At 39.8% G+C, this 12,974-nt stretch overlaps 2 protein-coding genes across 2 annotated transcripts in view; both read left to right on the top strand.

Moving 5' to 3' along the window:
• lsm14b (LSM family member 14B) overlaps positions 1 to 10,978 on the top strand; it is an 11,870-nt gene extending 892 nt beyond the window's left edge. Inside the window, exons 2-9 of the mRNA XM_079803269.1 lie at positions 2,293 to 2,456; positions 2,529 to 2,667; positions 2,743 to 2,907; positions 5,881 to 5,967; positions 6,045 to 6,206; positions 7,552 to 7,699; positions 7,780 to 7,950; positions 10,529 to 10,978. Coding sequence (XP_079659395.1) covers positions 2,293 to 2,456; positions 2,529 to 2,667; positions 2,743 to 2,907; positions 5,881 to 5,967; positions 6,045 to 6,206; positions 7,552 to 7,699; positions 7,780 to 7,942 — 1,028 coding nt within the window. The 3' untranslated portion in view covers positions 7,943 to 7,950; positions 10,529 to 10,978. The remainder of the gene's footprint in view (positions 1 to 2,292; positions 2,457 to 2,528; positions 2,668 to 2,742; positions 2,908 to 5,880; positions 5,968 to 6,044; positions 6,207 to 7,551; positions 7,700 to 7,779; positions 7,951 to 10,528) is intronic.
• Positions 10,979 to 12,567: 1,589 nt separating this feature from the next.
• Positions 12,568 to 12,974, top strand: part of LOC307117293 (calcium-responsive transactivator-like) — a 39,648-nt gene continuing 39,241 nt past the window's right edge. The window contains exon 1 of the mRNA XM_079802079.1: positions 12,568 to 12,646. Coding sequence (XP_079658205.1) covers positions 12,578 to 12,646 — 69 coding nt within the window. The 5' untranslated portion in view covers positions 12,568 to 12,577. The remainder of the gene's footprint in view (positions 12,647 to 12,974) is intronic.

Raw genomic sequence — 12,974 nt, 5'->3', positions numbered from 1 at the left:
AGCACAGACGTGAATAAATTGAATAAAGTCGTTATTTTAGTTTTTTTTTTTTTGCGCACAAAGTATTCTCATCTCTTCATAACATTAAGGTTGAACCACAGGAGTCACATGGACTATTTTAATGATGTCTTTAACACTTTCAAGATCCAGAAAGGAAGTAATTGCATAGCTGTCTGTGGAGGGGTCAGAGAGCTCTCGGATTTCATCAAAAATATCTTCATTTGTGTCTGAAGATGAGCAAAGGTCTTATGGGTTTGGAACGACATGAGGGAGAGGAATTAATGACAATTTACGTTCTTGGGTGAACTAACGCTTTAAAGCACGTTAGTGTCACGTGTTCACAGATGTCTTTTTTTATTTAAGCTTTATTTAGTAACGAATTGCACAACAATCAAGTAGAAAATAACAGCAAGAATGTATAAAATATATCAATATAAAATACATTAAATAAGCTACAAAAGGAACACCTTTACAGCCGTCTAAAGTCTTTTTTTGCCTTAGTGTTCCTTACATCCTCCAATGATTTAAAGGGTTAGTTCACCCAAAAATGTAAATTCTGTCATTAATTCCTCATGTGGTTGGACACCCGTCAGACCTCCGTTCATCTTCAGACACAAATGAAGATATTTTAGTGTAAAGCTGATGCTCTGAAAGGCCTCCATTGGCTCAGTGAGTCGATTCAGCAGTTTGAATCGCCAAATTTCAGCGGTTTGACACGCGATCCGAATCATGAATCGACTCACTGATTCATAATGCTTCGAAGCTTCATGAGGCCGTGTTTTGAAATCGTCATCACTAAGTCGTTATTTAGGGTTTTTTTGCGCACAAAAACTATTCTCGTCTTCATAAAGTTATTGTAGAGCCGCTGTAGTGAGATGGACTTTGTAACGACGTCTTTAGTGTCTTTTAAGGGTCTTGAGCGTGAACCGTGCATTGAGCCAATGGAGGCCTTTCAGAGCATCAGATTTACACTAAAATATCTTCATTTGTGTCTGAAGATGAACGGAGGTCTGACGGGTGTCCAACCACATGAGGGTGAGGAATTAATGACAGAATTTACATTTTTGGGTGAACTAACCCTTTAACATGTTGACAAAGCTCAAACGTAAAAAAATTTCCCATAGACCTTTATTTATCTGGTATTACCTAAAATAATAAACTCCAGAGTAATGTCAGCTCCAGGAATCTCCTTAAAATCCCCCAGGTGTTCAGACGTCACTAATGAGCTTGACTCGCTGCAGGTTGGTCTTGAGTCCTATAGCAGCTCTTGGTGAGCTTTGAGCTCTGATGCTTTTGACTGTTTTGTGGGATGTACCACAGTTTTATTTGACTATGGGCGTTTTCACACCTGAAAGTCTGCACCAAGGTCCGAACCGAAGTTCATGTTTTGATACTTTTTATACATTCGGTTAGTTTTGGTTTGGTTTCACATTGCAATTATGTGAGCGCACTAAAGAACTTTACATGACGCACTTGTGTCCACTCGTCATCATCTCTGTGGGCGGCATCTGGACACTGATTGGTTTGTAAACGGACGAGCGTCTGACGTCAGCGTCTTTGACAAGATTGAATGAACGGACGCATATCACCGCCACTATTGAACAGTCGCATTGCTGGACTATTTTTTATTAGTTACGTTTAAAAGTGGACATTTCAAGCTTTATATACACATATTTCTCATGTTTGTGAGGCAATATCTGCTGAGTTTTGGTTTATTTGAGACGCTCCAGTTCATGTGTAAAGCATGTGATCGCTCCCGCGATTATTGTCTGCTATAGACTATTTGCTTATTTATTAAATCCAGGCAATTATCTGATTAAACGTTGATTAAAATTTAAGATACAATTTATACAAAACGAAATTCCCATTAAAGAAAGGCTTTCAACGCAAAATCATACAATTTCGTTCAAAATTATTTCTGACTTTCTGTCTACTGACATATTGCGCATATTTTCACTTTTCATAATCAATGTAGCCTAGATTGAATTTAAAAATAACATTATAATATTTAAACATAAACAGGAACTTCCTGTAAATGGTCTGAAAGTCAGAACCATACAGAAAATGCTTTCACACTAGAAACGAACCGAACCTTTGTTCAGTTTGATCCGGACCGAGACGACCTCTTTTCGCCGGACCAAATTTCGTCTGTTTGTTCCGGCCCGTGGTCAGGGGAGGTTTCACACCTGCAATTTTGATTCGGACCAAACTGAAAAGTCCGACAATCTGGACCAAACAAGGTAGGTGTGAAAACGCCCTATGACCTAAAGCCTCAGTCTTTGTTTTTGTCAGTGAGGTCTTTTGGCACTGAGGGGCGACCGACGGATCGGCCTGTGCCGCCGAGGGACGAGGTCTTCGAGTACATCATCTTCAGGGGAAGTGACATCAAGGACATCACGGTCTGTGAGCCTCTGAAGATCCACCATGGTCTTCCTCAGGACCCTGCTATCGTTCAGGTGGGTGGAACTCCAGTCACGGCTCCTCAGCTCTTTTCAGAAGGCCGAGCTGATTGATTTCCCCTCTGTTAGTCCTCAGTCGGGACGTCGTCCGCTCACTTCGGCCAGTCTCAGGCCGGATACAGCCCGTACCGGAGCATGCTGCCCTCCTACAGCCAGCTGGCGGCCAGCTCGCTCCTCAACCAGCAGTACGCAGCGGCCCTGGGCCTCGGTGAGACCTCCTGACCCCGTCCCACCTCCTGTGAAGTGTGTGTGTGCTCATTGTGTGTGTGTGTGTGAGGGTCAGGTCTGCACGGTGTTCCTGTGCGGAGAGGGCCGATGGTTGAGCAGGCGGTTCAGACCGTACCTGCAGAGAAAGCCCCACAGAAGAAGGGCCTGAGCGGAGCTCCACCGCCTGCTGGAGACATGGGCCGAGCCCAGAGGGTCCGAGGAGCCCAGAGAGCCTTCAGCAGTGAGTTATTCATGCGGACACAACATGGCTTACTCATGACTACACACAGATGACCGAATCCATGAGCAGGGCTCCACATTAACGCTTGTCAAGTGGATTTTTTGAAGGGGCAAGTGAAAAATAATTTTACTTGCCCGACAAGTATCCTGGTTAAAACGTCAAAACAAAAAATAACTAGAGAATCACCAAAGTGCAATAATGATTCTGCATTCAGTTAGTGTAAGTGGAGATGGATAGTGGATAATATAAAACGAACTGACGTTAATAAGGTTGAGCTGTTGAGGCTCGCGTCGCCTCTCGAGGAGAAAATCCAAAACAAATGAGCGCCGCTCATACACAGAAACTCAGTTAACATACACGGTTAAAATTGTGCAGTTTTTATATTTATAACATATGATACAGTTAAGCAACGTCACACTAACAAGAGTGTGTTTTCCTGAATATCATCACGACTGAACATGACACTGATTTCATACGACCGCTCCATAAACAATTATTAACATTAAGTCACTTACATTTTAGATGCAATTGGACTGTTTTTGTTCTATTTCAGCAGCGAAAATAGTTCCAAACAAAGATCAGAGCAGAACCGTAACGCATCTCACAGCATCAGTGTGTGTTAGTGAATGATTCAGCGTTTGAATGAATCGGTTGAATCAAAGATTCAATGACCTATTAGTAAACGATCGCCTAATTCTTGAATGATTCACTGAATCGACTCAATGATTCACTGAATCAACTCAATGATTCACTCATTCAGACGGTCACAGCGCCACCTACTGGTGCTTTAGTTTCATCTTTCCAACATTTCTTATTTGTATATTGAAAAATATTTAAAATAATCTCATAACATTATTTAATGCAGGTGTAATTCTTCAGTGTAAATGATTTAATTTGATTGACCTATAGTGTCTTATTGTAATTTAATTTATAGATTAAATTTAAGAATATAAAAGGAAAGCTGAAGCATAGCCTATATTTAATAAGATTATGGAAAAATGCCCTTTATAAAAAGGTAAAAAATATCCCAAATATGCAGATTTAAATATGTCAAAGCTGATTGAACACTGGTGAGAATATTGCTTCAGAATAGATTATATTTACGAAAAATCCGCACAAGCAAATTTTTTACTCGGGCAAGTGAATGACAGATTTACTTGTCCGAAGGACAAGCGTGTGAACCGGCCTAATGTCCAGCCCTGCATGAGCCACCATAAAGGCTTTACACTTAATTTTGATCGGTTTAGCCATTTTGCATCCATATTTGATAACATGAGGCGTATAGAAAAATGCAACGCATGCATGTGCCCAGTTATGTACTATTGCCAAAATGAAAATCCAATCCAGTGTTGGAGCGGAGAAGGTTGTTCATGGTGTAGTTGTGTTTGAGGCGGACGGTCCCATCATCCCTCACGTTCAGGACCTGTGCCCTGATTTCATGACGCATCTCGGGGAAACTTTCCAGTGCAGGTTAAATTTAAGTGGATGTTATATTGTACAATGTTTGCTAATGAAGCCCTCAATCACGCACTGGTTAAGGGTCCTATTGAGGAAACTAGAGTCTTAAAGGTGCAGTGTGTAATATTTATGAGGATCTATTGGCAGAAATGCAATATAATATACATGAGTGTTTTTAGTGGAGTGTAATGTGTAAGGTCTTTGTTTTTATTAGAATGAGCCATTTCTACACTGTAAAAAATTGTTGGTTTAACTTAAAGCTACACTGTGAAACTTTTTTAGTTTATTCTTAGCTAAAAACACTTAGTTCTTTCAAAAATATATGTGCTCATTTGTGTATATTTACTACTTTCAAGTAATAAAGTATTCTCGTAAGTTTATAATATGCCATTGTAAACACATACGGGTGAAGGTTTGAATGCCGGTCGCCATGTTGCTCCTCCATCTTGAAAGTACATTAGCCAAAGAGGGACATACCCGTGAATTCAAGCTTCGCCTTTGGCGTTTTAACACTCGATGGCACCGTGTCCAATGTGGACGAGGTCGAGCTGGAATTCATGTTAATCTTGGACTAAATCGGCCACCGTAGGAGTTAAAACAAAATCGGAATTGACAGGAACAGAAACTAATATTCACTGGATGGTCATATACAAGTTCACCACTAGATGGGGGAAAATATCACACAGTGTAGCTTTAAAGTAACCTGGTTGCCTTAAAATTGAGTTCATTGAAATTAAATTTGAGTTAATACAATGAAGGAAATTGGTTTAAAAAATAGAAACTCAAATATGGTATCTGAACCACATAAAGTTGTGATTTTCATGATTTATTTGGCATATTTCACTGCATTATTACAAATAAAACGCACAACTACGCAATATGCTAACAAAATCTTTTAATAATATTTGAATAAAGGGTGACGTCGATTCTCAAATGTTCACTGTGTTGACTCAAATTTAATTTCAGTGCAACCAGGTAACTTTTTGTTTTTACTGTGTATGTACACACACCGCGGGTCCCCTTAAGGTGAAGTCGCCATTTTGTGCAGTCATGTTTCTACAGTAGCCCTAAAGGGACAAACTGCTCTGAGCGCTAGCTACTCTCTGCTCCCAGACGACCACATCTTTGTCCTGCATCAGCCACCGTAGCTTCTGTGTGCTTTGAAAGGGAGGGGTGAGCGGTTGCAATTCACAACTGCACCACTAGATGCTGCTAATTTACAGTCCGGCCTTTAACACGGCAAAATGCTTTTCTTCTTTAGTATATTTGTCTTGTTTCCAGTCTAAATATGTAAAAATTGTTCAATCATGATGCTTTTACTAGATGAGTAAAACCAGGTATTTTCTGGAAAATAAAATTCTTAAAACAAGCACAATTATCTGGCAATGACATAAGAGAAATGATCTTATGTTGTTTTACTTAAAGCATTTTGTTTTAAGAATTTAGATATTTAGACTGGAAAGGCAAAAATACTAAAAGCACTTTTGCAGTGAAACTCTTGTGGTCTTCCTGCAGGTGATTCGGCTGCACAGCAGGGCGTCTTGAAGGGACCGAGTCAAGCTAATGACGAGAACAAGCCTCCAAACAGTAGGAGAAAACCAGGTAAAGAGGCTAGTTTCTTTGGTTTCTGACCCTTTGTTGGCGTAGACCATCTTGTCCACATGTGCGGTGTGTTGCAGGAACTCGGCGGTCCAGGAACCGCGGCCGAGGTCAACTCATGGTAGGCAACACCAAGCCCAGCACCCTGCAGTTCGAGTCGGACTTTGACTTTGAATCTGCAAACGCTCAGTTTAATAAAGATGAGCTGGAGAAGGAGCTTGAAGACCAGCTCAGTGTTGAAGGTATTTCACTCTGACTGCAGGATTCCCCTTTCTGTCTTCCTGTTGACCCTTAATCGCCCCTTGGGCTCCAGCTGACCCCACTGGACTTTTCCTCCATTTTTAAAGTGTTCCCTTCATATCAGGGCCATGAGACTCTGTGATTTTTCCTAAATAATCTATCTAAACATGCACAAAAAATCTGGGCTTGATTTGGTTGTTCTAAAGGTGTGTAAAAAATTTTTTACCGTTTAAGTCCCTCGGGGTCAGATTGACCCCACATTGAAAATGAATGGGGAAAGTGTAAAAAATATTTTTCACTTTTTTTTTCAAAACAAATTTACTAAATCCAGTATAAATCTGAAAATGTCCACATTTATATCAAGGTCTGGTCCTAGAGCATAAACACAAAGTAGAACGAACTTTCTATCTCATACACACACGTGTGTGTGACTGCAACAGAGTATTTTTATTGAAATTGGCAAATAAAATCAACAAAACTGGCATAAAGCTGAAAGATTTTCATACATAAATGAAGGACTAATACTAGAGCACCAATGCAATATGGAACAAGCATGTTCGCACACACACACACACACAGGTGTCTGGAGCATTTTTTTGGATTTTGGCAATGAATGGGAAAATGTAAAAAATGCAAAGTGGAACGAACTTTCTGTCTCATGCACACGCGCACGCACACACACACACACACACACACACACACACACACACGTGTGTGACTGCAACAGAGAGCATTTTTATAGAAACTGGCAAATAATCTACAAAACTGGCATAAATCTGAATTCCTTACATAAATGAAGGACAAATACTAGAGCACAAATGCAACATGGAACAATCATGAGGAAGAGAGGAAAAAGGGCAAATAAAAGAAAGATGAAAGGCAGCTTAACTTCTGCATAACTTCCCTATGGACCTCTAGGAATTCTAGTTAAAGAGAGAGTGCAATTACCACATTATCCACTAAAGTTTTTCCACAAACCTACAGATGGCGGTATTCTATCCCTAACAAATAGAGCAATGTCCAAAAACTATTTATATTTATTTAAGATCATCATTCAAGTGATTTTTCATAAAAAAATAATTTTTAATGAGCCAGTTTATGACATAGTTAAGTATTTGTGCAGTAAATAGGTAAAAAACTACCAAATACCCACAAAAACACAGCATAAATGTATAGTTGAGAAGTAAATAAGAAAAATGATATATATTTTTCATGTAAAAAAATTATTTCCTTATGCAATCGCTCTGTAAAAGTTTGGGGTCTATCTGAGCCCAAGGGACTCAAACGTGGGCCGATTGAGGGTTAATGTGCCTGCAGTCATTCGGGTCTTTGTGTTTCTCCTGTCAGAGCCGAAAGAGACCTCAGAGGAAAGTGATAAAGAGCGGGAAAAGCCTGAGAACGAGAGCGCCGCCAAAGAGGATCCGCTCGGGCCCAAGTGCTTCTACAATAAAGCCAAATGTTTCTTTGATAACATCTCCTCAGAACTCAAGTCGAGGTATAACCCGTCACACTTCCTGTCCAGCAGGAGCGTTTCCCATCAGTGAGTGTGTGTGTGTGTGTGTGTCTCTCCCACAGACGTACCACATGGGCTGAGGAAAGGAAGCTTAACGTGGAGACCTTCGGGGTGCCGGGTCGGTATCTGAGAGGCCGTGGTTTTCGGGGTAATTACAGAGGGCGGCGGGGCAGAGGAGCGGTGCAGCGTCCCCTTCCACAGAGAGTGGGCAGCGGGCGGCTCTGAGACCTGCCGTGAGTAATCCTGCTTCCCTCCATCACACTCCACTGACTGCTTTTGTAGGGCTGGGTAAAAAAAAAATAGATTTCTTGATTTTTAAGCAATATCGATTCTTGAATCCCAAGAATAGTTTAGTCGTCCTGTTTTCATGAATGAACGGAACATTGTAGAGCCACTGTCATACAAAAAGAATTGCATTAATCTTTGTGCATTGTTAGTTTTGATATGAAACAATCTGATTTCAAGTTACGTCCAATTTATTTAAGATACGGTTTTGGTACTGTTTAATGTGGTGTGAGATCGCTGTAGCGCCTCAGTTCAAGAGAAGCGGCAGCTCACGTGAACTCTCCTCCGCTTGAATAGCTACAGCACAAAATAAACATGAATGAACATCTGAAGGCCTGTTAAAAGAGAGAGAACAACTTACCAAAGTCCATCTCATGAATCATCACCCAATCAGTGTTTCAATTGCAGAAAGACATCAGTAAAACGGCTTCTAAACAATGTCATGTAACGTCACATTTACCTCATCCAGTGTCCATAAACTCGTTAATCAGCTGGAAAAATGAACTCTAGAGTGGAGCATTTTTATCAAATATATGCACCAGATTACATATTCATTGTGTTTAATGTCCTTCAATATTAATGCATGTTTGAATAAATCTGTCAAGTTTTTATGACAGCCACCATTTTAATTTAGTATAAATATGATTGTTATTGTGAAGTTAGTATAAAAACATCATTGAGTGTAATTGACCAATAGTATTGTAGTACCAACTGACTCCCATGTGTAGATTGCCATGTGCTGTAGCTATCTGATCTCATCTATCTATACAGTTATCGTTATCGAATCGCAAGCTTGTGAATGGAAATCATAATCAAACCCCTGCTATTTTGTGTTTGTAAACAGCAATATTTATTTTTTTTTGGTGGCAGAAAATGTCAGTTCTGCCACAGCAATCTGTGGAAGCCACGGAAAAAATTAATAAAAACAGTTAATTTTGAGTTTCTCACAATTCTTCGAAGGATAAACGCAATTTTGAGAAAAAAAGACAATTGTGAGATGCATAGTCATAAAGTCCGAACTGGGACATATAAACGCGGAAATGCAAGAGTTGAGAATGGAGATAATGTTATAGGCCATGTTTAAAAGTTATCCATGTAAAATGTTACATGTTTAATTATTTCATGCTGTAACTATGTATGCATGTTGCCTATGAACTGCATGTGGGAATATTATGTAGACTTGCGGCTTCCATCAAACTCATGCTTTAACAGTAGAATAATCATGGCAGGCTTCATCAGTCAGTCTGCGTTTCTCTTTAACCACGCAATTCTATAAAAATGAAGATTTTTTGCATTGCGATTCTGACACCCAAAGGCACAAACATATCTTCATCTCATCTTTTCTGCCATCACAATGCACGCGCAGCTGTGACGTAACTGACGTCTGCTCCAAATTGGTCTATAGGACGGCACTGTAATGACAAAATGACTAAATGTAATTCTGCGTTCACACCAAACGCGAATAGAGCGTCTGACGCGAAAGATTTCAATGGTAAGGCGCGTTGACGCGCGTCTGGAGGTCCCGCGGTGCGGAAGGCGCGTTTTGCGCGGCGCTAAGGACGCGAATCCGCCTCATTCGCACGTCCAGTTCAAGCGAGTGGTGCTTTTGTGCATTCACGCGTTTGAAGCGAATCCGCGTCTGACGCCAGAGTTGAAAAATTTTAACTTCAGCGTCAATTCGCGCCGCGTTAACCAATCAGGAGCCTGCTTGCTGCTGTCACGTGGTAAAGTGACGTGATGAGAAACCCCGCATAAATTAAAAATAGTACTATTGTGTCACAAAGTACTTTTAAGACTTTTTCAGGTGAGAATGTAGTTGTTTAAAGCTCAAATCTGTGGTTTATTTATAAAGAGCGCATATTAAAAAAATCTTGTGTTTGTGGAGTTGTGAGATCCAGGCGATCAGCGGCGCTCGGCGCTCCTTAACCCCGGCGAAGGCAGCCTTTCCTCGGCCAGTCCTTCTGGCGTCTGCCGCTGCTCTGTCCTGTAGTGGCTCGTCTTGTGTAGATCTAACGGCCGATCTTTGCTCTCATGAATCTATAATTTGTTGTCTGCCAAATCGTTTTGACTGCGGGCAAAGTGAAGTTTCATAACTTTATATTTTAAGGATTTTTAAGTATACATGCAGTGAAGATAATGTAGGAGTTGCCTGGACCACATTTCTGTGGCTATTAATGTTTAATATATATGTTTAATGAAAATGAAAAGAGGTAGAGTGGTGTTTTATGACATATTTCTCCTGGAGTGCCTTGAACGCGCGTAAATTGCGCTTCCAGCGCTCGATTTCTACGTGCATCCAACTCGCTTTCATCATGCATTCAAAATGTTTGCGCGTGAAACTAGACGCGATTTTGACGCTCCATTCGCGTTTGTTGTGAACGCAGCATAAGAATGAATGTTTTATTGGTCTTCACCAACCTCTCAGTTCTTTACAGATGAACCAAATCCCACTCGCAGTTTCATGTTGATTTAAGTGAATGGCTACCTCTATGCATTAAACTGGCTCTTCCTTCCTCTTTCCTCCAGATGCGTGTTGTCTTCTGGGACGCGGGTGACTTGGTCTTATCTATGAGTTTGATTTCCAGTGTCCAAAATCTTCAGTGGCAAATATTACCTATATTTTCTCATCAAACAACCACCTCCTGTAAAAAACGGCTGCATTGATTACTTTTCATTTGACGTTAAAATGGCCTTTTTCCTTTGTTTCATGTATGTGAAGAGCCTGCAACGTTACCATGTGAATGCACCCGGATCTGTGATTGTTGCGTTTAAATTGGGATGGCACTTTTATTTGTATGTATGGCCAGTTGTTTGGTTGTACAAAAATATGCATTTAAATGGAGTGGATAAACTTCAGTCTATGGTATGTGATCCCCAATACATTCTTATTTATTATCATTTTTTTTTTTTTTTTTTTTGTAAAAATTGTAAGGGGATCTTGTTCTTGATGGTAATTGTTAATAAACATAGGAAATGAAAATCTTGAGTCCGTATGCTTGATCAAGAGGGTATGGTGGTACACAAGTTTAAAGGATTCTGGGAAAGTTCTGGAGAATTTTATATGTAGATATACAGGGCGCTTGTATTTTGTAACCTATACATTTCCAAAGATGAGCTACCCTATTTAAAATGTCATTAGTGTAACCATTTTAATTTAGTTACACTGTTTTATCATAATGCACACATTTGAGTGTGTTGAACATGATGCTATAACGTTACTCTGTGCGTTCGCTCTGCGGCTGCTATGACACACTTTCACACTGCAGTGAGCTAGATCATAATAGAATAGCAGATTCATAAATCCTGGATGGCTTGTGTTGCAATTCATTTTAAAACGTATAGTTAGATGGAGAAAATGCTGTTTTACTGCAAAAAAATATTTTGTCTAAAAGTCAAGTCAACTCTATTTATATAGCGCTTTTAACAATGACGATTGTTTCAAAGCAGCTTCACAGTGTTAAACAGGAAAATAATGCAGCATAATTTTATTCAGCCGTATAGCCATTCTGGAGAAAACAGTGATGTCATCAGTTCATTTCAATTATCATACAGTGACAGTGTGGGCTTTAGATCAGTAATTTAGTTTATATGGTTAATTTGGTTTATTAATTAGATTTATTTCGGTGTTTAGTTGTCTCCAAACAGTTGCTCACCTGTCTAATAAAACACAAATATTAAAGCGTCTTTGGTGTTTCCATGGTTCATAATTGGACTTTATTTCCCTGGATTTAAACATTCTTGGAAACCTCTGGGATAATGTAAATCACAAGTCAACACAATAGGTATTCAACACTGTTGGTTTTTTGGATATTTTAATCCAAAAATCTTACATATTGTGCCTTTTAAGCACATTTATGTTAACATTTTGTTCGGTGTATTTTTTTTTTTGGCGGGCAAAATAAAATCTAATCCTTATTTAATGTCACTAAATCATCTTTACACCAACAAACTGAAGTTGTATGGGTTAGATCAAGAGTCAGGACATTTTAACTCTTGTGCGCATTAAAAAAGCATATTTATTTGTACGGTGACAGCTGTGCTGAATTATTGTTCAATGTTTGTCGTGCTCTGAAACATGTTACATATTACTATTTCACACACCATTCTTTGTGGAGAAACATCCCAGTGCTGTCTTCTACATTACTGTTAAATGCTATTACAGGTGAGTCGGTTCCCATCGTTCATGAACACCACCAGATGGAGAGATGTGTGGCTTGTCCGTCGTTTGCGTGGGAAAATGGCGTATTCTGTTCGTGAATCAAGCCAATAGAGTTGAATAGATTATACCATGAGAGATGGGAGGAGGTCAGGTTGCTCCTGCATAATGTATTCATTTATGAATGGGCGCGATTAATTCATCTCTAACTATCTGTAGTAAAATTGCACACGCTTTTGTGCGTTGCAACGGCCACTTTTCTTAACTGTTAATTTTCCGCAAACCCGTCATATTTGGGCGATGAGACGCCCCTGTGTTTTAACAGAAATAATCATCCGGAGTGTAACGTTAATAAGCGCCTCGACGCGGCATAATAAATACGGAAAACGCGTTTATCGTCATCATATTTCATTGTAAACATGTCTGTTGCCTTTTCGTCAGTCCGCCCGCGGGGGAAAGCAGAGGTTACCCAGCAAACCATCCAGAAGGTAGGCGGTGTGTTCGGGTCACTCATAAACAAACACACACAATCTGACTGAGAAATATGGCAACACTGGCGCCTGATCATATTTCATCGCTGTCACGCTAATCTGTGACATGCTATGTATTTGACAGGTTTTATTGATTAGCGTTCAATGCTTTGATACTAAAAATATCACATTTTAAAGCACAATTAGCAAGTTGTTTTGAAGAAAGTACAGTCAACACAGTTGATTTTTGCTTGTTTGACTCGTCAGAGTGAATCAGTTAAAGGGATAGTTCACCAAAAAATGAAAATGACCCCAAGATTTATTCACCCTCAAGCCATATGAGTTT

This window comes from Gobio gobio, assembly GCF_949357685.1.
Source record: "Gobio gobio genome assembly, chromosome: 21".
In the NCBI taxonomy this organism is placed as follows: Eukaryota; Metazoa; Chordata; class Actinopteri; order Cypriniformes; family Gobionidae; genus Gobio; species Gobio gobio.
Note: the sequence above shows the minus strand (reverse complement) of the source record. Positions and strands in the feature narration are given on the sequence as shown.